Below are 26,713 nucleotides of genomic sequence, written 5' to 3'. Positions count from 1 at the left end.
CAGACCCACAAACATAAACCACAAAAATTCTGGTCAGGCAAAAACAAACTCCTACATCCAGGTCACACCAAAACACCAACCCCATCAGATACCACCAATAACAATCCTAAGCATATTGCCAGTACCTTTAATACCTTCTTTACTGAAGTTATCCAATCACTAGCAAACTCTCTACTCCCTGTTAAACCATGTCTGTCATCTACCTCATTTAGCTTACTGCCATCATTCCACCTACAACCAGTCCCTACATCCCTCATTTGCACCCTTCTCCTAAAACTAAAGCCATGCACCCCTTCAGCAGACCTCCTACCAGCCGAATACCTGCAAAAAGTAGCCAAAGTTATAGCCTATCCCATTTCTATCCTAATAAATAGAACAATTTCTGAAGGAACTCTCCCATCTATCTGGAAAATCTCCTGTATCATCCCTTTACATAAGGGTGGGAACTCCACTGACCTTTCCAACTTTCGGCCAATTGTTTTACTCTCTCCCTTAGCAAAAATAATGGAAAAATGTATCCACTGACAACTACTCAACCACCTTCTCCAAACTAACTTACTAGCTTCCTGTCAGCATGGATTTCGGCCATTCCATAGTACCACCTCTGCCCTTTTATCCTTTTCTGACTGCATCAACAAAAATCATAATAACAACACTCTATCCTCTGCTCTTCTCATTGGCCTCTCAAACGCTTTTGATATGGTTAACCATCAGCTTCTTATTAATCTACTTAAATCTCTCTCTCTTGATTCACTAGCACTAAAATGGTTCTATTCCTACCTGGAGAACCGCCATCAAGCTGTGCTATGGGATAACACACTTTCCACAAATCTTCCTGTCTCCCTAGGTGTTCCTCAAGGCTCTATTCTGGGCCCCCTCCTATTCTCAATTTTCATTAATGACCTCAACTTAACTATTCCTCAAACTACCTGCATACAATATGCAGATGATTCAACATTAATATGCTCCGCTACTTCCTTAACTGAACTCCAGTCCCTCACCCAAAAGGTACTGAACATTGCGGAAAACTGGTTCCTACAGTGCTGCCTACTCCTGAACCCAAAAAAAAAAATTACTGCTCTTTAACCCTACAAAAAAGTCCACACGAATAGACTTCACAGTGTTATCCAGTAATGGTACTGCTGTATCACCTGACCCAACTACCAAACTCTTAGGAGTAACAATTGATAATAACCTCACCTTTGACACACACATAAACAACACAATAAAATCAGTGAACAGAAAGCTAGGCTCACTTTATAGGATTAAATCCTTCCTTACTCCTACAGCTAAAACTACTATTGCCCACACCCATCTTATCTCTACCCTCCTCTATGCCTGTCCACTTTATACCAATCTTTCCAAAAGTAACCTCAACAAACTTACAAACTCATACAACAACATTACCAGATTTGCCACAAGTTCCCCATTTAGAACCCACCATTGTCATAATCTAAAACAACTGGGCTGGCTGGAATTCCATAATCAACTTCTCTTGTACCAGCTTACTATCACACAAAAGATCCTCCACCATCCTAGTAACACACCTATACTTACTAGCCTGGTTACTCCCTACATAAATCTATCTACCCTACGTTCAGCAAAGAAATTGCAAGTATCTTTACATAAGTACCACAATAAAGCTGGGGACTCTCTGTTTTCCAACTCCGTGAGGAAAACCTGGAACCTTCTCCCAAAATAACTCATCTCTGTCCTCTACACCACTCTTCAAGAAGCATCTCAAAGAATACTTTAAAAATAACTGGCTATGTCCATGCACTAACCCAGATTAGTTACTCCATCCTTCATACTTTGTCTAGCTTATCTCACTACTGCGTTTGCTGTGCACTCCTTCCTACTAACCTCTGAACGAATGTATTTTGCTATCAGGTAACAAAGTTATGTACTAGATAGAGTATCATAGAAGGTACTGTAGTAATTTGTCCTTTTCTAGCATACTCTCTGTTGAATAGTATGTATTTGTCTATACCTCTTGTTTATATTATTTCTCCATTTGTCTTGTAAACTTTTGTTTGATTTATTGATGTTTACCTAAATAACTTGTATTGCCTTGCCTTAAATACATATTGTATCTATATGTCTAGTAACTGTTAGTGGAGCTTTTCTCCCCGGGCCTCTACTGAAAATAGACATGTATCCAGTTGGACTAGCCTGGTCAACAAATGTAAAATAAAATAAAATAAATAAGTAAAAAGAAAATCTGACGTAATGGTGTCAGCTGCATGTTTTATACCCCTGACGACCTGACGTCAGGGAAGAAGCGACAGCATCCAACTCAGAAATCTGAAGACTCTGGTATTCAGGCCGGCTGAGGGCTACCTGCATGCAGATAACCCAAATGTGATGACTGCAACAGTGAATACACTCAAACATCTGCATTTATGTTAAGTGTACACAACTGTACTTTCCAGGGATCTGTGGTGGCTCCCCCTTTGTGAAGTGGGATAACCGTCACTGTGCACCATTCACTGGCCACAAAGCCTGAGGTGAGGCTATGATTGAACATGGTACTTAGGTGGGGTGCCAGTTCGTTCTGTAGTTTGTGTAGAACGCAGCCTGGGATGTTGTCAGGTCCCATGGATGCTGTGTTCTTGGCTTTGGAGAGTGTGTTTTTTACCTGTGCAGCTGTGATTCCAGGAACTTTGCATTTTTCCGGTATAGAGATGGTTCCTTTATGGGGTGAGAAGGGGGGTAAAGTTAACACTGAACCTATCTGTCAGGATGTTGGCAATATCAGTTGGTTCTGTATATTTAGTGCCATTGTGCTTTAACTCAGAGCAGATCTGAGTGTTACCATTGAGATTCTTGACATAGCTATAGAATGCTTTGTGGTTGTCTTTAGAATCAGTGGTGATTTTTGTTTTCATAACTAGCTTTGGAGGATTTTATGAGGGATCTCAGCTTCTTACTGAGGCTGACCAGGGACTTCCTCCAATCATGGGATTTTACTCTTTTTTGCAACAGTTTCTTTCTTCTGTTGTAGAGTTTGTTTATGGCAGGGGACCACCAGATTGGCTTCCTTTTTTTGGAGAATAGCATCTTGGTTCTGTTAGAGACAGCACAATCCATGCACTCGTGTAAGTGCTTATAAAGTGCATTTGTGTAGGATTCAACAGTTGTACCTCTGTTGTCTGTCGCATGGGTGTCGTGAAGTTTGCCACTTCTGTCTTAAGAAGCATGAAGTTGGCTTTGGAGAATTTTTTTACGGTGGTTTCCCTAATGTGGAATGGAGGCGGGATGTGGATATCTAGGGTGATTAGCTTGTGGTCGGATCTGACCAATGAGGAATTAACCTCTGGTATGGAACATTGGTGTTGCCCATGTTGGTAATGACTAGGTCTAAGATATTGCAGCCCCTGGTGGGGGTGTGGATAAGTTGATCCAAGGCATTGGAATTTATGATTTCCAGAAAATGTTGAGCAAAAGAGTTGGTACGTGAGTAGATTTACCAGTTAATGGTGGGGTAGTTGAAATCGGCCATTATTAGGGAGTTGGGTTTTGCCCTAATATTTTCCAGTGTATCAAGAAATGAGGAGTGGGAATCCTAGGGCATGGTGGGGGATCTGTAGCAAGCTACAATTTGGATTGCGGTCTTGCCCAGAGTTAGTTGCACTTGAATAATCTCGGATGCATTATGCTGAGCAACTAGCCTGGAGTTGTGGATATCATTAATGAATATGGACACGCCTTTGCCTTTAGTGTTTCAGTCCAGGTTAGGTGGCCGAAAGGTGTGGTATAAATTATAGCCTGGTAATGCAGGGGTGGTCTCTGGAGCCTTGAACCAGGTCTCTGCCACTGCACAGTTGTCGATGTTCTCCATTTTTAAGGAGTGCCTTGAGTGAGTGCATTTTGAGGTTTAGACTTCTAGCATTGAGTAGCATTATCTTCAGATTTTGCTTGCTTGTACCTGTTACGGTGGTGAATTTGTCATTTGAACCTTGCCTAAAAATGGCACTGTAGGCGTGGCAAGAGCCTTAGCCAGTATCCAGAATCCCAAGGGCGACAGGTGCAGGCTATCTCTGGCAAAGCATCGTGGTCTGTCGATCATGTCACCCCAGGCTGGTGTGTTTTGCTTATCTGCAACCTCCACAGCAATACTGAAAACTCTGGAGTGCCCAAAGCTAGAGTATATACAGCTTTCTTTGTCCATGCTAACCCAATCATATAAACACCATCATAACCCCCCAAAATTTTGGAATACCATAAATGCCAGTCTCCACCCAGTACATTCTACTACCCCTTCCCCCAACTTACCATACTCTCCTACCACCATTGCAGAACAATTCATAGATTCATAGATTAGTACTAAGCTAACTGTCCTTGTGAGCCATTTTAAGCCTAGCCAGTTATCCCTTGTGAAACTCAAACCCTGCACCTTGTACTTGCAAGGCAAACACCTTAACCATTAGACTACCCTCTCCAACCCCAAGATGACCATAAATATTTCACTGAAAGTGTACTATCTCTAATTAAAAGTAATTCCACAGAACCATCACTAGCCTCCAAACCTCTAAATATTAACTGCAATTCCTTCTCCTTTCACCCTGTTCCCACAGCTGCCATTAAGAAACTACTCAAAAAAACTCAAACCCTCTTTAGGTAGCAGCTGAAGCCATATCTTATCAAGGGTCGATTCTTATTAACAGGTTCATAGCAGAACATGTCCAAGCAATATGGAAAATCCCACACATTATCCCCTTACACAAAGGTGGAAATTCCACAGAGATGACCAACTACAGACTGATCTCCATTCTCTCTCCACTATCTAAACTCCTTGATAGATCTATCCAGGTCCCAACTGATTCATTATCTTACCTTCAACAACATGCTAGCAACATGTCAACATGGTTTTAGGCCCCATCATAGTACCAAAAACTGCACTCCTCAGTTTCACCAATACCATCAACCAACTGAGAAACAATGGTAAAGTAGTATCTGCAGTCTTCATGTCCAAGGCCTTTGATACGGTCTCCCACCCCAGACTATTACATACACTCTCCAAACTGAACCTCAGCCCCTCTGCACTTCAGTAGTTCTGAAGCTATCTATAGGGCCGCAAATAATCTTTAAAATTGCTTAACGCCCAATCCCCCCCTTCCTGTCACACTAGGAGTACTTCAAGGCTGAATACTTGGGCTGCTACTTTTTACTATTTTTACAAAAACCTCCATAGTGCTACCCCACTGGCTTCAACTATCCAGTATGCAGATGACCCAACACATATGTGCCACTAATAACCTACAACACCTCCATGATATAACCCAAAAATCATTCTTAGGTACCGAGCTATGGCTCTCTAAGCATCAACTCATACTCAACCCCAATAAAACAAAACTCATGATCTTCTAACCCACAAGATTCTCTCCCCCCTCCTCCAGTACTTCCTACATCATAGCTAGGAATAATACTAAAATTAATGCTGATTCACAAACAAAACTACTAGGAGTAATAATAGATAACAGCCTAAGATTTGACCTACGTATAGCACAAACAATTAAGAAAGTTCACAAAAATGGGTACTCTTTACAGAAATAAAAAGTATCTATTACCTCTAGGGTTGCCATTTCTAGAACCCATCTTCTGTCAACACTCCCTATGCTTCCCTAATTCTCACCAACCTCCTTTATTCACCAACAATCTCAACCAACCTCACCAAGACAGATTTAATTAAACTTGAAACATGCTACAATAAAATAGCTAAATTTGCAACCGACTGCCCATATCATACCCACCACTGTCACTCCTTATAAAACTCTCCTGGTTAGAACTCCCACAGCTTCTGTCCTATGACCAATTAACCTTAGCACACAAACTAGTATCATCCTGAAAAAAAACCCTGCCCTGCTAAATATTTTCCAGCCCCATACCACAAACCGAAGTCTTCGGTCAACAAATAAATCTCTACTACAAGTGTCCAAATCTTCTAATATGACAGGGGACTCCCTATTTTCTCATCATGTAGCAAAAAGGTGGAATTCACTATCTCACAGCATCAGAACCAACACAAATACCAACCAATTCAAAAAGATTCTTAAAAATGATCTCTGCTCCTGTACTATACCAGGCTAACTAGTTTTAATAGTTTCTGGTCATAATTTTTTTTCCTCACAATCTATGCTCTCTCTCATGTCTAGATAATCTTAACATCATCTTTTTCTATCCTGTTTCCCCCTACAAAACCCTTCCTCAGCTTACGTTGAGAAACTATAGTGTCTACACTACAGTAAGGAATTATATCAGATGATTGTATAATACAAATGCCAGCTATAATAGCATAGAATGTAATTTATGGTGTACTGTATGTCTTGTATATTTTACTGTATAATTTCTTGTATAGGTTTTGTATAATTTCTTGTATAAGTTTTGTATAATCTCTGTATGTGGAGCTTTTCTCTCTGGGCCTAAGCTGAAAATGGGTCTTATCCCAGTTGGACTTTCCCAGTAAGCAAATGTAAAATAAATAAATACATTGTATGCATATACATTGTTCTTAGACCTTTCTCAGTGTTTCAGTACCATTGACCACTCATTATTAATGTCAAGACTGGCTGTACTAGTCTAGACAGGATGTACTATGTGACATTTCAGTGGTTGCAAAACTACCTCCAAAACAGGATTGAACTGATATCTTGGGAAGTTGCTTGTCCAGATGGTAATCAGCTGTAATAGGTTTTCAGTTTTATTCTGTCCATGTAAACAACAAGTTCTAAACTTCAGAGTCAAATATTGTAAATTATGTACATTATTCTGGAAATCCCACAAATCACATTTAGCCTGAACTCTGCAACAGTTTCTTTTTTTATTAAAAAAAAAAGCATTATCCAGCATGACAAAACAGGGGCAGTTGATAAGAAACACAGTGGTATATCTCATGTAAGTACACAGTGCTAGCTGTTGCGCATCAGTTGCCTAGTGTGTTAACACTGGTTTACCTAGAAAACAAGTATCATGCTTATAACAGTATATTTTTGCACTCTTTTAATTTATGCCTTTTAACTTACTGTTTATCTATAAATTGTATTCTTCTAGACTGCTCCTTGAAATTAAGTTTGCTTTATACTGCTTTTTTATGGCTCTCATTTTCTGTCTTGTTTTTGAATCACCACACTGTCAAAATGATCTTTCTATTAAGTGTATACAAAACATACTATGCTGTGTACGGTTTGATTAACTTTTATTGTGCCTTACCTGGTTAACAAGTAATTATGTTGAATTAACTTACCTGGGTAACAAGTAATTATGTTGAATTAATAAACAGGAAAGGACCAGGAAACAAAAGTTGGAAAAGGAGGAATATGACCACATTCTGGCATTAAGCTCAGGATAAACAAATTTACACAGACTGTATAGTATACAAATAAAATGTGATAGTTTCTGTAGCTCTGCACAGAAATTCTTCAGTTAACAATAGAACATACAACTCTCTTATTTTGAATTAACAACCTCAGGGAACTGTCCAGGGTTTTTAACAGGCTTGTATCTTTCACCATCTTCCTTTATGAAGTTTTGTTAGAAGTCTCTATGAGGTCATAAGACTGAAAAATATACTACCAGATTTGGTGATATATTGTGTCATTAAGGCAAGTAAGGCCTGTAACAAATGGCCTGGGAAAGAAACATCTCTTCAGGCACCTCCAAACAGTTTCACAACACTAAAACTATGATTAAAAAAAAAAACTTGACATACTATGTGGTATACATTTTTAGCTGTCAAATCTGTGAGCTGTTAGCTAATTTTATACTGATATCAAAACTTTTGTACAACTTTATCTTTTATAAAGATATTTTTAACAGATGGAATAAAATGCTGCAGCCTTTCAACAAGGCAAGTTATAGAGACATTGTACAGTACTGTAATCCCCTTTAAAAGTAGGTTGACTTGAATATACTAAAGATTTTTTCCTCCTTCACCCTCTTTACATTCATTTATAAATGTAAATTATATGCAGTCCATTAAGCCCAGCTATTCCAGATACCATTCAGTGTTGTTCTTCAGCGTGAATCTGAGGTCTAAGATTATATCCACTTCATTGACACATTAAATTCTAATAACAAAAATGGGAATAAAGCCTTTTAACTGCTAAATTTTCCCCATTCCTATTAGGAAGTTCCTTAAAAAGTTTCTCTCAAGCACTAAAGAATTAACTGCTGTCTTACTGGTTGAGATTATATATTAGACACCTATCAAAAAGAGTAGGAGTCCTTTATTAAAAACAGTTGCAGTTATTTACATTTCTACTTATTTACATTTTATATACACATTTTTAATTGTATACACTATATACAATATTTACAAAACATTTGTCACATCATCCTTCTATGTTCCCTTCACCGTATACATACAACACTTTGTTTTTACTTTTTTGACTGCCACTTCAATTTCCACAACCAAAACCTTATCTTTATTAATATCATGGCCAAATCCCATTTTTCATTAAACATAATTTTCTTCACTCTCTTATTCCAAATTAACCATAAGATGTAAAACATTTTCATCAGTTCTTTCAACCTCTTTTTTTTTTTACTTTTGTTTCTGTAATACCCAAATGCAGTCATATCCATATTAATTTATATACTTTTTCAAATCCTTACACATAATTCATATCTAGAATATTTTTCATAACATTTTTACTCTTTTACATTCTAGAAACATGTGCTCACTGATTTTACAAGTACCACAAAACAAACAGACTCTTTTAATTTTGTAAGGCATGTTTGCTGTTACCAGTAATTTTTGTGTAGTCAGCCTCCTTAGAAAAATTTGACACTCTATAGTTCCCTTACATCTTTTCATTCTTGCCTTAATAGGTTCATAGGTTCATAGGTTCATAGGTTAGTACTAAGCTAACTGCCCTTGTGAGCCATTTTAAGCCTAGCCAATTATCCCTTGTGAGACTCAAACCCTGCACCTTGTGTTTGTAAGGCAAACACCTTAACCATTAGGACACCCTCCCAACCCATTAGCATAGCATTCTTTTTTCTTTATTTAAAGCCTTCCATGGATATAGCCCATAGTACTTTTCCATAATCCTGTTATAACTATTCTTTTCTTTCATTTTCAATAACTTTCACATTTATTTTCCAAAATATAATCTTTATCTTGATAATTTTTCATTTCTTTATTACAACAAACTCTCCTTTTAGTTGAATAAAAAAGTTAGCCATTCTGTTTTATACTTCAAACCTGATAGTTGTATTAACAAAGAAACTTCATTATCCTTTAAACATTTCATTACTCTATATAAATTTAATGAAGCAGTATAAACTATAGGGTTTATTAGCCCCAATCCTCCTTTTCTCACATATAGGACCACCCTTTTAACTGGGTTCCACCTTGATCCTCATATGAAAGAAAATATTATAATATATATTTCTTTCTCTAACATTAAAGGGGCACTGAAAATTCCTGCTAAATGAGCAGTTGTAGATAATATGGAATTAATTAAATTAATTAAATTTTGTTAAAATTTTTTAACACAACCATAAAAGACTTACAAAACATGCACACGTTTTATTTACTGTACTTTTTCTTTCCATATTTTTCCATAATCTGTTGTTTTCCAAAATTAATTCCAAGAATTTTAATTTCTGTTGTATTAAATTTAGTTCCACCAATCCTCCCATCGATCTTAAACCTTGACTTGTGTTTTTGTTTAATTCAAAACCTATTACTTGTTACTTGAATACTCTCCTGCAATTGTTTTATTACTGTGTTCATACCTAATCCATCTTTTGCAATAATAGTAATATCATCTGCATAATTTAACATATTCATTTTTATACCTTTATTAGAAATATAACTCATTGCTTCCATCTCTCTATTTATATATGTAGGTATTACATTCACTACTAATACAAATAATGTACCACTCATTGGACAACCTTGTCTAATACCCTTCTCTAACTGTATCTCTTCACCTAACCACCCATTTACCATATCCTTCATTATATTATACCTATATGCTGTAGCACAAACATTTTTAATCTTTTTGCTTATATTATAGACTTCAAATATATCCCATAATACAGAATGATGAATTGAATCAAAAACTTTACTTAAATCCCGTACTGTTACTTTTTGCCTGAATATTTCTAAGTATTATATTCTGTACTAATTCACTAATTAATAATAAACCTTTTATACCAGATGCATATTCATTTACAACTTTACCCACTTTCTTTTCCATCATTTTTTGTAAAATTTTCATAAAAAGCTTATAATCTGTGTTATTTATACTGTTGTCTCCAATTCTGTATTTCTCTCTTCTCACCTTTTTCCATATAAATCCAATAACACCCCTACATAACTCCTTATACATAAAACCTTTTTTCAACCATTCATGTAATACCTTTACAAACCATTGTTTTGCTCTACAGTCAATTTTTTATACATTGTATATTCTTTTCCGTTCAGTCCTGCTGTTGAATCTAAATTCATTAGTTTTAACACCTGTTCTAATTCCTCTATTTTTCTTTTTCCAGATCCTTATTATCCTTATCAGAAATTGCACATACCTTCCATTCCTTCCAAGTCTTTGTCCTCTGCTTGTTAAATAATGTTAGTATATTATTTTGCTATATTCATAATTTTCTATGTATTATGTAACAAACCTAATGAATCTTTCATTTCTCTTGCTACATTATTATTCTCTATATTTTACTTAAATATGGTGCAATTTGTTCTTTTCTACTTGAAAAAAATATATTTGTTTATACAATAAATATTCTATTTTTTTCTTATTCAACTCATATAATTCCTGTTCTTTAATAAAGAATTGTTCACGTTTCTCTATACACTTGATTGTATCATTACTTAAATTCTTATATTTTATTTTTCCCATATATTTTTTTCTCTTTCTTCATTGTTACATGACATTTTGTATTTCAGTTTGAAATTTAACCGCCATTCTGAGCAATCTTTATAAAGCTCTGTCATCTTTACATGATCTTGCCATAATCTCATAACATCTTCTGTCCCTGTAACATCCCATTTCACCTCATTAACTCTTTTTAAACCTTTCCCTATTTTTATATACTCATAATTTCCTTTTATCAAAATCCAAATTGCCCTATGGTCTGAAAATCCTGTCTATAACACTACTTGTTCTGCTGTTACTAAACTTTCTGGCAATAAAAAAGAATCTATTTCTGTTCTTTTATCTCCTCTTCTGTATGTCCATGTCTTTAAATTCCAAATGTTTAACTGTCCATACTTTATAGTGTGCCACACTAATTTAACATCATATGCCTTCTTTTTCTGTTGTCTTAAGTCACACTTGAAATCCCCTGCTACAATAATCTCTTTATTGACTGCTACATATTATATAATGTTTTTAAACATCTCTTCTCTCTCCTTTTTTACGTATGTATGTATGTATTGCAATAATTCTAATAACATGATCCATCCATCTTACATCAGTAATTGTAAATCTACCTGATATAACAAACATAACATCTAACACTTTAATTGTATCTTTATGTAAGCATTCCCGAACAGCTCTCCCTCCCAAAATTCCATACGTGTTTTCCCCACCACACTTCTGTTTGATATATTTCTATTTGAGACAAAAATTGAATGTCTTCTAATATAATGACATAATTATCTTTCTTTTTACACCACTCCAAAATTCCTGTTCTTCTGTCTAACTTCTTAAAACTATTCACATTTGGTGCTAAGACTTTACAAGTAATTCTACCTTAAGTAATGTATATTCAGCCTTTCCCTTTATTTTTTTTTCTTTTTTAAATCCATCTGTAATTTTCCTTTTTCTCTTCTGCACCCCTTTTGCCACACAGATTTATTTTTTGCTTTGCTATATTCCATTTAACATCATCACTATCACTCAGTCCTGATTTTTCTTCTATTTTTCCTGTAAATTCTTCCTGCATACTAACTTTTTGTACAACTTGTTCTCTACCCATAGTTTCTGTTTGTGTTTCCACTGCTTCTAAATCTTTTTTCCCAGCCTCACCCTTTTGATCTTTCTCTGTTAATACTTCTACAATGTCAGCCTCCATCCTTTTCCCCTTTTTTTTTTCACATTACCCCATATGACCCTTTGTACTACATTTGAAACATTTCACTTCCCAATCCCTTGCATAATGTCCTGTTTACATTACTGATTAAATGGTCATTTTCCACACAAAGACATGTTTTTGGCTGAACCCAATATTTTGTAATGCCCCTATTTCCTTCAACAGTTATAAAACTTAGTAAATGCCCAATACTTTCATTCTCAGTTTTCAGAATCACATTATAATCTCACGCCCCACTCAATAAGCCTCTATTATCATACACTTTTGACATACCTAGAACATTTTTACATAACTTCAATAAATGCCTTTTTAAAGTCTTATCTACTTCAGTCCTAAATTGTATATTAATTTTTTTCTTCATCTCTCTATAAGATGTTTTAAATATGTACAAATTCCATGGCATAATGTTTTTCTTCTCATATTCTTCAAAGAATGTTTCAATTATTTGACCAGTCTCAAAAATAATGTCACAAAATGTCTCTTTTGTAATATGTATAAAGGCTCTTACCTCACTTGATTTAATTCCTAATGGTGAAGTTACTTCATCTTGTACCTTACATCTGTCCAGTTCAGTGTCTTCCTTTTTTTTTGATATATACAGTAAAAAAAGTATCTCTCTCTCTCTCTTTTTTTTTTTTTTTTACATCTGTTAATACTTTTTTTTTTTCTTGGTGCCTGATTTTACCATCTCGACATACAATTTACCTTTCATGACCGTATCTTCCTTCTAATGTATGTTCTCCATTAGGTCTCCCCAAGTCACATCTTAACCACTCTCTGGCAAACTTGCATTAACTAAGTCCAACAGTACAACATCCTGCAACCCTTCCATCTGGAGGGTTGTAAAAACACATTCCTGCGCCAATACCTTGTCTCTGAAGAGATTCTCTTGAAAAATCGCTTCCAAATCCATCACTTATTCTGCTGCATTCTCCTTTTGGGAAAGCTCAACTGCTTTCTCTGCACCTTCATCTACAGGCTCACCTGCCTGCCCATTCTCGACCCTTACTTCCGACACAAGCGCTGTCATAACATCCTCATTTTTTTGAGGATTCGCCTTTTGTATTACTGCACACTTCTCTGATCTCCTCATCCTCCATTTCCTCCCTGCTGCTTCAAGCCGCCTTTGTGCCAGGACCCGAAGACAGAAAGTGTCACCATGAAAAGCATCCCTGTATGTGAAAAGGGACATACCCATTCTCTGATGCCTTGGCAAAATGTCCCCTATAGTAGTATAAATACACCTTGGGTCTCCCATGAAAAGAGGCCAATATACAAGTGGGACTAACCCACTCAACAAAGGATGGATGGACAGATAGATAAGTTAGTAGGTAGCTAGATAAAAATCACCCTTTTGGACTGATCCCCATCTTTATCTTGTTGTACTTTTCTTTGAACTCTCAAACTGAAGTAACGTACTTCTGCTCTGCAGACTCCTAATTCTTAAGTCCTCAGAACCACCCACTCCTTTATTACCTGCATGCTTAACATATCATAAATGTTATTTCCTATCTTGTGTACAGTTAAGTCATGGCTGTGACTAATAAGGGTCCTCTGTGGATCAGCCTTATATCCAGGTCAACACATACATAAATTAGAAGTAGTAAGTAAATGCAGAGCTGTAGCTGCTCATCTAGCTGCTGGTGCCATTCCCTGATCTGGAACCCCTCAACTCTAAGGTGAGAAGCAGAAAAAAAAAGTCCTCAAACATGAGGACAGAGTAAAACATCTCTTTCCCTTAAGAAAAATGTAGCATATCACTTTCTACATCTTCTACCCCACAAGAAAAAACTAAATATCTTCAGCCCTGACCACAAATCTACTATCTGGCTTAATTTCTGTATTCTGGTAGTGCAACATCTCCCATTCAGTTCCCCTAACACCTTGTGCCCAAGATGGCAGCCCTGTTCTGAATTATACTGTGCTGCTGTAAGTGTGTTGTTTATTTGTTAATTCAGGTGACTATATCGGTATTTAATACTACCTATTGATGTGCTTTTAATGCTATTTACAACCTGTAACATTTTTCCATAGGCATCATCTGAAAATAAGAATTGCTGAGCAGGACAACTTGATGATTCATAAATGCACTTAATGATTAGTCTATGTAAGTGTTGCTAGGGAGCTACAGCCCATCCAGAAACTCAGCTGGTTTAAATGAAACTAATCCTGGATAGGTCACTAGTCCATTAGAGGACACAAATGTCTATGGCACAAACACCTATGGGCAGTCTAGTGGATTGAAAGATTACCCATGCCATGTTTCTTGGATTTGGGAAGAGACCAATGTATCTGGTAAAACACCATGTAAATATAAGGAAGATGTGCAGACTTCACACACGATATTCCAGCTGAGAACTGAACTTGAGAATAAAAAGCTGTGAGGCAGCAGTGCAATCTGCTGCACTGCTTTACTGCCCACAACCCGACTGACAAAACATAAATTATTCAGTGCTGCCACTTTAGGCATTTTATTTAGCCCTAGTCTTGAAAAACAGATTCTGCTCTGCCATTTGTACTGGCAGAAAATGTGTCCTGTTCAGCTAAGTGATATTCAGAATAAAACTTTTTACAGCAGGGTACACATGCACTGTGATAAGGTAGACATTAAGTAGTGGTGTTTGTACCGCCCCCAGGTGAGACATTTCTGAAGCTGCAGGCACGCTTGTATATTATATTTAAGTAAATGGAGCTGCTTAAACTGTAGTTTGACCATTTCCTTTACGCTTCACTGTGATGCTGAGTTGCAGTATAGCTTCGCTTATCTCTTCATTCAGGACTTGCATTTTGTGGTACTTTCAAAGCCCATAGTTAGTTTCCAGGATGCCTGTGCTCATGTTTACTGGATCTTTTGGGGTGCAGCCTCCCTGATCATCAGTCTGCCATCCTGTCAGTTGATCTGTCTTACACTAACAAAGGCGTGCAGTGCTGAAGAACCTCATTCTCTTGCTGATGCCCCAGTTTTGCCTTTCAGGCTAGGAAGGCAGCCATTGCCCCAGTTATGGCTTATGGACCAGATAATATGATAAGGGTTCTGTGTGTTCTCCTAAGCATGCAGTCATTTCAGAGGTGGCAGTTTCAACGCTTACCAGTGTACAATGATATCACAACATACCCAAATCTGCCCAAAATATTCTTCTGTCTCTTCAGCATGTATTACAGTGTAGATAGTTGCTGTGAACTGCTCCCTTATCTCTTCCTGCTTGGAAGGAGAGTGCCCTGTCATTCCAACCGTGGTTACCCCCTAGTGACTGTGACCCATTCCCAAACCAAGAGAGTGGTCACAGCCATAGACAGACACTGTGAATCTGCACCAAAATATAATCCTCTTTTGTGTGCTTCCATCAACGGACACGTGGCAGTGTTTGAAGTTTTAATTCTGCACTGAAACAGCAGCTTGCTATATCAGCTGATAATATCACAGTAACAGCATGAAGATAGCAGTAAATCAGATATGTCTAATAAGAAGAATAGCAAGCAGGAACATTCTAAGTTAAGTCTGAAATTGCTTTATTTGCAGATTAGCGTTCATCACTTCTGCTTGCTATTACTTAGGTAATATCATTTGCAAGTTTAGACAGTGATCGTGTGTCAGGAGGTAATTAAAACAGAACAAATTTTAAGTTTCAGAAGGAAACTAATGTTCCTGGCTGTGACTCTGCATGATAGTAAGAGCTACATTTCATTTTCCAGAGGCCTTTGCTTTTATTGTACTGTAGAGTGCCTTACTCATTCTCTGTTTCATAAGATATTTGTGTTAATGGACCTGACTGAACACTTAGGTTCAGAGTAAGTCTGAGACAGGAAGAGGAGATGCTGGTTTAAGTACACTATTTAAATCACTTATTGTAATAATCACTTATCAGCTTTTCTTCAAGAAAAAAATTTCAGTTATAGTCTTCCAAAGTTTGCATCATACCGAGAAATTATGAGCTATTTCGTGAGAATCAAAGTTCTTTTGCTAGCATTAGAAATTCAGGGAACATTTGTTCTTGTGTTTTTCATATTATATAATTTTTATGTGAGGTGTAAGAGTTGTCAGCCCTCTGTTCACTGGAGGTTTCTTTGTTGAAACCAGTGCCCCCCCCCCAAAAAAAAAATGAACTGAAAAGGTTGCTCATTTTGTAGCATGCTTAAAACTTCTTAACTGAAACTTTATGACCAAAGTCTTCCTTCTTCCCTTTGTATTTTCCAAACCTCTTTCTGTTTTCACATAAGCCCAGGGGAAGCATTAAAATAAATTCTGCATGCTGAAGTGCATCACTTATAGAAAATAAAACAACTTTCTTTATGTTTACTCACCCTCCTTTTCCCCTTATATGCTGAAATCTGGATTATGAAAAAGTTTCCTTTACTGCCTGCTTTGCTCACAGTCCCTGTTATTTCCTTTTATTCGTAGGACTAGAGGCACCAAAACGTCAGTGCAACGGCACACACAAATGAAGAGCATCCCTACAGTTGCCTGCTTTTCTTAATAAAAAGGCATACTCTTCTTATGTTTTCTACAGCTGTGATTTACAACTAATTTCCAAGGATGCTAAGTGCCTGATATCAAGTAACCTACAATGAAAATCCTTGGTCTTATGAAGTTTTTCCCCTTCAAGCAGGAAGAACATTTATGATTGATTTTTCCCTCATTATGCCTACCTATGTACTTATCTGTAGTTATCCTTTACAAGTCTGCTTAGTCCATCCTCCTTGGACTGTAGTAATTTGGTTGCTATTTACAGAGCCCATCCCTGACTCTCTTCAAACGCAACCTAGATCAATGGATGGGTGACCGCAAATTCACTCTTGAGGTGGTCCCCATGTCCCTCCTGTGCAGAGGAAGTCAGTATTAACTACCATAGACCCATACCTCTGTGAGCTTCACTCACCTACCTACAGCTAGGGCAACTCGGGATAAATGTGGCTAGGCTTGTAAGGGCTCTAGGGCCGTTAGCCTAGTAACGTCTTATGTCCCTATTTAAAGCCAAAGTAGCACCAAAGGTTAACATTTCAAGGTGTTTCAGTGACATTACAGGCTTCAGCGCATTTTAGTTACCGTTTTAGTGTGTTGTCATCTAACTGTTTATTAAGGGTTTTTGCATAGTAAATTCAGTATCTGTTTTGTTGAGTATCATCAACTGAGCTGTCACAGTTGATTTGTATAATTGTTTTCAAAAAGCATTAGTTCCTTCTAATAGTACAAAATTACATTTTTAAAGGGTTCAACATTTTCCCTTTAGTTAATTTCAGACTGCGTTAAAAGTTTGGTATAGAAAATGTCAGTGAGTTTGTATTGGCGCAAATACTGTGTGTAGTAATTTGTTTTCTCAGCTCCTTATAGTAAGTATTATTTTTTAGGCCACAGCCACATTTTTTAGCATCCTGATAGTTAAATGAATTTGTCATCCACATAGAATACAATATTTAGGCTTAGTGTAATGTACAGAGGAAATTAATTAAAAAGTTTGTATGGTAATCATTTTGTGTTCATTCACAATTATAACTGTAGCCTTGACAAAAGAAAAAAACTTGGTTTAAAGTGATGCTAAGCTTCTTGTCACTTAGTGACAATGGATATTGGGACAGGGAAACAGTTCATTGTTTCTGACAACAAACAGCTGTTATATGAAAGTCTAGACCCTACAGTTATCTCAATGACATACAGTTTTGCAGGCATCTTTATTCATGTGCAGTCACCAGTCTTTATGTCAAGTTTGGAGTATCACGACTCATTTTACCACAACGTTGGATTGTTTGAGCTGGTGGTGTACTTTCAGAGTTTTTTCTCTTTTTTTCACCAGTGTAGTGGAGCTGTGAAGTTAGTAAATCTAATTTAGGAGGTATGGGGGGGGGGGGGGCTAAACCCCTCTCATGTGTGATGGGTGGGCAGTAATCACCCCTGCAAAAAGATGCTTTTATTATTATTTTTATGAGGTTTTTTTTAGTCAAGTTTTCATAATTGATTATTCAGAAAAGTATAACTCAAATTTTTGTGACATGACTAAATATATGGAAAATGGATTTGTGCTTGTCTTTGCCCCCAGTGACCAGGTAGTGCTAGTAGCCTAGGCACTAGTAAAGCCACTGGGAAAGAGTATGAGTGAGTGACCAAAACTGGTGCACACATTCTGGTGGGGAGGAGTGTTAGTCAAGTTCCACTGCTGGACATTCATGTAGTGCAAAGCCTGTGATTGCACTTCTTGAACTTAGCAGGCACCAAGGAGTACATATATACTGTAGTGGGAATTGTGGTTATGTGGAGCATACAGTTGCACCAGAACAAGAGTAGTGGGCTTGGAGCAGTACTTCCGGGCCAATGAGGTGGAGTAAATCTGTTTAGAAGCATTAAGAAAATATTCTTCCAGGTAACAGCTGCACTTCTTGGGCTATTGCCTTCCTTTTGTGGTATTCTTCACACTTGTGGGGGGGGGGGGGGGCAGGAGGGATGAATAAGCTAATAGAAAAATAGGAGCCAGATAGTCACAAAGGGCTGGGGAAGAGGAACAGGGGCAAAACAAATGTCTGAATACTTGTAGAGAGTTGCTAAAGTATGGCATTCCAAAGATTAATATTGTTGCTAATTCCAGTTTTCTTCATATCTTTAAACCTGTGATGTAAAGATAGAAATGCACTGTACTGTCATAATTTACTGTGTTAACATTACAAAAGTTTGATGCTGAACAGTGGTAAGTGAAATAAGCTGAAAATAGGATCTCATATAAAAATAAATCTTTTACTGTTTGTTTCATGCATCCTTTAGATGGTTAGAAAGTGACTGCAAGAAGTTTTCGAATTTAGAAAATCAGTAATTTAAATATGCGGACCCAGGCTTGTGGTTTGTGTTTACATTGTTCTTCATGGTGTCAGTTTTATTTATCTAGGTATTGTCGCCCAGTCTTTTTCTACATCAACTGTCTCTATCATCTCCTGAGACGCATTTCAGAATGATGTGATTCAAACTGAGGAGGGTTTAGACACACACACTAAATAAATACAATGCCTTCTGTCATAGTGCTTTGTTAGTCTATGTTGCACTGTGCTCTTAAATGTACCTGATTATTGATTTGCTTTACAGGGGGCTATCCTGACAACAATGATAGCAACAAGGAACTTCTCAGGTATGTTGAATATTACTTTGTTCGCAGATGTATGTGAATACAATTTCAGCATTTTGCAGTGTAATTTTAATTGATCTTATTTTTTTCACATTGGCATTTTAGCAGCCTAACATTAATTTACCTTGCTTTATTTTTAAGTACCTCACATTGTACATCATCAGTAGGTCAGTCAAGAAACCTGTGATGTCAGAAATTGCATCATTTTCTCTGTATTTGCTCCTGTGTAGCTGCAGTATAAAAGCAAGTGCAAAATAGTTCATTTTACAACTGTAGAGGTGTTGACGCTACTCCTCCAACATGATTTTATGAATGAAGATTAGAAGTCATTGATTACTCTGAGTCATAGGTGGAACCGTACCAGCTGCAATATATTGTAGCAGTATTATTTGCCACCTATGGCTAGCTGTGGGTGATGGATCCTCCAAGTTTGTTGCTTATATCACTGAAAATCCTGGCCAAGAACTGTTTTTAACAGGGAAGGTTTGTACCCAAGATAACCAGACTTAAAGCACATTGAATGTTCTCCATAATCCTGGGCTTTTTGACACTTGGAATGTTTTTTTAATTTAGCCTGATGCCTGATGACCTCTTTTAAGCAGCTTCAGCTAGCTGGAGTTGGAAGGATTATTTTTTGGAATGTGTATTTTGTTTATCAGAGTTTTACTGTTGGCATTACCATGTCACTATTTTTTTTAACTAGAACTTGTATTCAAGGTGTAGTGAAATACACACAGACACACCTGCAAGGTTCACAAAAATGCATGCGCACACACACACACACACACACACACACACACACACACACACACACACACACACACACACACTCATTACATAGTTTTAATCTGGCAGATTTATCCATAACCAAGTCATCCTACATATTTGTTACACCTGACTGCAATACTAAAGTTACAAAACTGTTTTTACCCCAGTTAGTTTTCTGTGCAAATAAATGGACTAATGTCATTCAGGACACAGCTATAAAAACCGGTAATCTTTCATGCACACTGAATGCCTTTTTGATAAGTAAAAACTACCTTTCCAGTCATACAGTTATAAGGAAAATGAGAGAGTGCTTTTATCAAGTGGTGCATATGGGAGAACTAATAGCTGAAACAGTTGTAAGGAATTTCATCTAGTTATCTGTGCTAGCCCAAGCTGGTAAATTTGACACCCTCTTCATCACTGCTGGCAGCAAATGTGTAATTAAACTGACTTGAACTACCTTCTAGAAATGGTAACACTGTAGAAAAGATGTAAAGCAGAACAAGGGGAGACTCCTAAATTTCAGAAGAGTTTCTTAACACTGGTAGTGGCTTAGCTGAAATAATTTACTACTTTCATAAAAAAAATCTGTCATCATTCCTTGGAGGACAACTGAGGAAAGTAGAATTCATGCTTGAATCCAGAGGTGTAGATGTAGAGTTTGATGCTGGGGGCTGCATACCCCCTTTGCACCCCAAACTTCTGCCCCTGGCAGTATGTGGTTATAAGCACACACTTCTAAAGGCTGTAACTGTGCTTCTGTGACTGGAACTGTAACATTTTGCTTTGCGTTTTATAGCAACAGAGAAGTAACAGAATATGATGAACCCTGCTCTCACACTCAAACCTAGCAACTCTTCCTTTCTGTCTCACTGTGTATTAGAGAGAGATGAGGAGACAGATTTCCTAGCTTATAAGCTAGGGATATATGAGGGCAGGGATCTCACAAATGTGCAAATTGTGTGTGGGTGTGTGTTTGGGAGGTAGTGAAATTGAAAAAAAATTTTGAATGAAAATTATAAAAAACATTTAGATGTTTCAGACCATTGCCTCCTTGCAGTATGATGCCTTGCTACAGCAGCACTGTACTCCATTTTTATGGCTTTGCTTGAACCACACTCATCCAAGCCCCTAGTGAAACACACAAACAGTGCTTTGTCACAAAATTACTGTAATAGTGATTTAACAAGTCTATGGTAAAATCAGTGAAACAAACATTTGTACGTGGTATGTTGAAACTGCTAGTGATTAGCACTAGTTCTAATATATCTGGCCAGTTCTTCAGAGCTGGATTCAAGTGCTTGCTCTGGCATAAAGGCTTTTGGTATACCAGTTGCACATGCTTGTAGAGTGATCTCTGCTGCAGTATAACTCCTTATTCATGATATGTAGTGGAAAGGGTGGGGGGTCCAACCTTCCTGTCTACCTTCCAGTATTTTCATGAATATCCCATTGAGGCAGCTGTTTTGTCTGCCGCAGACATCAGCTTGACAGGTAGGTTAAAAGGAGCAGTCACCCATGCCATTTTTGAGTTACTCCATAGTGAAAAGTGCTTAAACAGTATGCTTTGGATTTCAGCACCTCCTGCCTCTGGTTCTTGGTCTGTAAATTGAACATGTACCCTTTCTCAGTGTCTGTACCCTCAACACCCCTTTGAATTATACTCCATGAAAGTGGGAATGTCATCTACCTAAATCAGTACTACAGCAATGACAGGTACTCCCTTAACACATAGGTTCATAGGAGATGAGTCCAAGAATGGGTATTCCAACTTCAGACTGTCTAAGGGTATTTAGTTTATTCTTATGACTTCAGTTTTTTTTTTTGTGAAACTAGCTTTTTATGCCAATACTCCCAAAAGTCTGTAAATGTAGCAAAAACTTGCTGTAGTTCCTTTTCTGGATTCCCCATTTATAACAGTAAGTCATCCTAGTATAACAAAAAACTGACATATTTCCCCAGGACACAATATCCAGGGAGCAATCTAGACCTCAATCTTCCAGTGACACCAGATGCAAGGCAAAATGCAAAAGGGACAATATTTAACCCTTCTTAGTGCCTCTCACTCCAGAGAGATCTCTGAGGAGATACTCTTGCCTCACTGTGCATCTGTTTAATCAATGAAGTAAGTGATCTTAGAAAGATGTAATGGTACATAACTTGAAATAAATATACCCAACTTACCCTGAAAAAGGCATTCTCAGAAACCAAACTTGAAATTAAGAAATTGTTTTGTTGCAATAAGTATCATCAATAATCGTTGCCATCTTCAAGTTATCAAATGTTTTGTGGCCAGGTACAGATCCTCTTCTTATTCAAATATATCATATTTGCCAATGGGTGGGACACTTTGCCTAGTTAATGTAGGAAATAGTTTGTAATTATGATTTGAAATAGATTATGTTTAGTAAAATCCAACAGGCAGAGGATCCTACCCTGGATTTACAATCACAGCCCTGGGTTTACAATCACAGTTCTGCAGTAAATACATCATAAACTATCTGATAGATTTCTAAGGGGATTCCATCCATACCAGATACATTTCCCTTTGCAGTTGGAACTAAATACACTAGTGAACTCCTTTTTCATCAAAACCAGGTACTTTATTATGTAACTAAGTGCTAATAGTGAGTGCTTTCTTATATATAAAAGACTTCTTTATAACACGGGTTAAAAAGTTGATGAAACATCAGTTTGAGTATTAAAAGCCACATGATCAAAACAACCATTTGCAGTACAGACTCAATTACAGGAGTAATCATTTTTTGCCCCAGTGGCTTATTTATCAAAACAGATTTGAAATTTACCACCTCATTAAGACCTAGTGATGTGTATGCATCTGGCATTTTTTTGCCACTTGAATTCTTTTAAATCTAACATGTCCTCAATGTCACCACCCCTAGCATCCAAAATAACAGTCTAAAACAGAAAAATAAAATTGTTTAACACCAAAGCATTTCTGAGTAAGTCTAAAAAGTGCGTTATTACAATCTTGAATCTAGATGGCTTTGTTGGGTTCATAAATTTGCTTTTGTAACTTGCATGTATTCCTGGTGCTGTAGAAAACAGAACAAAGGGAGCATATATCATATTCTTAGAAAGACAATAAAAGTAAGCTGGAATGTTTGGCCATTGTTCTTTAATAACAAGAAAGTCTTTCAGACCATAAATAAAAAGGACATAGGTTTAATCAAATATTTTTTTCTAGTTATGTTTTTGGGTTTTTTAGCCTATGTGCTTTTTTAAGTCATGTTTCTCCTGTTAGTGCAAAATTTATTTTTTCCTACTTTTTTCAATAAAGTATCATAACTGCTTAAAATCGTACAGTTATATGTGATAATATTTGAAATATTACTGGAATCCACAGTAAAAGGCAAAATTCTGGAAAGAGCTGTGTCTAGTTTATTGGCCCTTATTGTATTCGAACATGCTATATTGGAAAAGTAAGAATGTGAGGCTTGCATTTTGTTTCTCTGAGACCTCTCATTACACTATCAGGGTAAATTCTTGTTAAAAACATTCTTAAATAAAAGTTCACCCTCACTGGTAAACACATTATTATTATTTCACATAATCGTCTAGTTCTAATAAATTGCCTTTTAGCTATAGTTTATTTCAGCTGCAAAGGATTCATGCTAGACTAGCTTAAATAATTCTTCTCTCTTCCTTTTTGCAGATTTTCATATGTTAACTGTCTGTCCAGTTTAAAGATGGATGATCAAGTAAATTGGTAGCATTAAAATTGTATTTGGTGATATGTACATAAAAATGAGTACATTGATTTTAAATGCAGATAATTACAGGTCTCTTCATCATTGATCCATGCAAGCAGAATATCATTGATAGAGTGTTTGTTTTAAGTCCGACCGGACAGGAGCCTATTTTCAGCGTAGGCCCAGGGAGAAACGTTTGTTGAATTTATTATTTATGCAGTGTTTGGAACAATGTACATTTAACGTATCCCATACAGCTATGAATAAACGTGTACTTTAGCCCCATGGTGGTACCAATTTCTTCTCCATTTTTCTATCTAAAGTATTTGATATTAGCAGAAAAAAAATGTTGGATAAAACAACTTCCGCATTTCAGTTAACAATCTGACCTCACCAACAGAAAAATCTCCACTTTCCAATAATATTTTTAAAGTAATTCCAAACCAGTATTTTTGTTTGTAGTAGAATATTATGACTTAATGTCATTGGTCACCAAAATGTGCCTTTTCATTATCAGAATTTCCTTCATTTTGTCAGTTAAGACAGAAGAATCTCTTATGTAGAAAAGACTTTTAGTGGCACTAAGTTTAATGAATTTCTTTGTATAAATTGTCATGGCTTCTGTCTTAATTTCCACCACTAGACTTGGTCACCGTTAGTCTTCTAAAGGTTTATGAATTTTTTGGTGGCCAAACAGTGTGACTGATTTACATATTTCTAAGTTACAAGCACTGTACTATGTACACATTAGTAATAATAATAATAAATTAACAATAATGCAGGAAGACATTCTTTAGGGTGTCCGTCAATAAGTCTATGGTGTCTTTTTATTTCACCCATTGATAACTGATGATAATCTTTTGCATTTAATAACATGGACAACATTTTGTTAATGCAAGTAGAATAATCCAAAATTACTAGCGCACCCCCTTTGTTTGCAATTTGTATAAAAATGTTATTGTCATTAGTTAATTCAGATAACATGGCTCTTTCTTTTTGATTCATATTAAAATAATATTAAAAAACAGTACTGTTCCAGATCCTTCATAATTTCAGTTTCACAAAGCTTTGCAAAAGCTGATACCTATGGTATGAGGAGTATTGTATGTACTAGGCTTTTTAGACGAAGAGATGAAAGGAATTTGATGGACATCAGTGAAATATTTTCTTAAAATTAACGTGTGTGTGTGTGTGTGTGCGTGTGTGTATGTATGTATATATATATATATATATATATATATATATATATATATATATATATATATATTCCTTCAGCCAAGTAATGGTCATTGTAACGGCCACTGTTTTGGATAGAATAAACAAGCTCTCTTTGCTGAACAACAGTATTTTTCTTAAAGATACAATTCTGTTAGATAGAGTGACTGTCATAAATTAATATTAGGAAGATGGAGACTGATTTAATGTAATCTCCTGTTACTGTGAAAGCTGTTCTTCATAGGTTCATAGGTTGGTACTAGGCTATCAGCCCTAGGGCCTATACAAGCCTAGCCATAACAATTCCCTGGCTATTTCTTCCCACATTATTTACTTTCCTGGACCCCTGTCTAGCAGGGCGACTGACGTGATCCCTGGGGTGAATTTCCTTTCTCTCATCCATTCTTTCGTAGTTTTTGCCAATGTTACTGCCATGGTAACAATGATACTACTTCTGATAATGTTCTCACTGATGCTTATTGGTTCTCCTTCTGATAGACATCTACCTTCTGATTGGATTGTTTTCTCAGCGATGCTTGAAATGATGGATGCCTGGCATTGAATAAGACCTTCAGGTTGCTTCATCTGCTGTTTGGCTAGTCTCAGAGATCTTCATGGATGTTGACAAGCTGAATCTTCTAAAAACCTTTGTCTTCATTGTCAGTGGAACTCTGGGTGGGATCCACATTTTGATAGGCTGATGGTAATCGCTCATTGAAACTGGATTAAATGGAATTATAATTTAAATACACAGTGTCAAAATCATAATCTTTAAAATCCCTTTTGATCATCTTAAGTTTTCTTTTCCTAAGTGTATCATTTTCTTTTATGAATTGTTTTAGAAAGATTAAGATCTTGGCCTCAAATTTCACATTTGTTCTTGGAATTAGAACTGCCCTTGATTTTTATTTCTTTTAACTTTGATATCTCAGTATTATTAGGATCTTCATGTTAGTTCAAATTTACAGCCCCAGTTATGTGGGTTATCCGTTCCTGTTCCTTCATTAAAGTGTCATGATGGCCCCAGAATGAAGTTTGAGATTTTATAATCCTCTATGAATATGATCTGTCTTGATGCATCCTCCCCCAAAAACTGTTCCACTGTAAATATTTCCTTTTTACTAAATCCTCTTCCAAAGTTACAAAGTCATCTTTAACTAAAACTGGTTAAGGAAGTGGTGATCCATATGTGAGGATGGCAGAGTTTGCACAGTGTAGCTTAGGCTACAGGCACAAGGCAATACAAAAGACGACCCAGTCTTTTGAGCTGAGAAAAAGGAGAGAATCTGACAGTAGTAGGCATGTGCACACATGTAGTATGAATGCTTGGGCAAACAGTAAGACGTCAGTTAACATTTAATGTGCAGAGGATTTATATATTTGCTTAACTTTCTTCAGAAGCTGTTAGCATGAATAAGTATCTTTCAAAAGCAGCAGTGCATATTTACGTATTAGAATGGGCAGTAGAAAGGAAGGAGCAACAAGTGCAGCTTTTGTCTGATTTTTGTCTCTTTCAAATGAGGTAGCCCTACAGCAAGGGTGTGAGAACTCATCATGATGATGACTTTGAACATAATGCAGTCTTACAGCCACCAAAGCCAAAGAGATGGGTGTTGTAAAAACAGACATAAAAACATTTTGACTATAAAGTGGTGGGTACTGAGTTTTGATACTGACTATAGTTTTCATAGTTTCATAGTTTAGTACTAGGCTATCTGCCCTGGGGCATTTGTAAGCCTAGCCATAGTGATCTGGCTTTCGCCACCCCATGAAATGGTACAAAAATGCACAGAATAGATTTAGAATACTGTGCCTCTGTCTAGTAGTGACACAATGAAGGCCCCCTTATATAATAGA

The 26,713-nt window shown here is 36.7% G+C and overlaps 1 protein-coding gene across 21 annotated transcripts in view; it reads left to right on the top strand.

Moving 5' to 3' along the window:
* Positions 1-26,713, top strand: part of CAMK2D (calcium/calmodulin dependent protein kinase II delta) — a 1,797,486-nt gene that overhangs the window by 1,453,294 nt on the left and 317,479 nt on the right. For all 21 annotated transcript variants that reach the window (XM_044061588.1, XM_044061589.1, XM_044061587.1 and 18 more), the window contains exon 12: positions 19,121-19,163. In XM_044061588.1, coding sequence (XP_043917523.1) covers positions 19,121-19,163 — 43 coding nt within the window. The remainder of the gene's footprint in view (positions 1-19,120; positions 19,164-26,713) is intronic.

This window comes from Protopterus annectens, chromosome 2.part0 (assembly GCF_019279795.1).
Source record: "Protopterus annectens isolate FY-2018-M chromosome 2.part0, PAN1.0, whole genome shotgun sequence".
Taxonomy (NCBI): Eukaryota; Metazoa; Chordata; order Ceratodontiformes; family Protopteridae; genus Protopterus; species Protopterus annectens.
The sequence above is the reverse complement of the archived record's forward strand: the minus strand, read 5'-3'. Positions and strand labels throughout refer to the sequence as shown.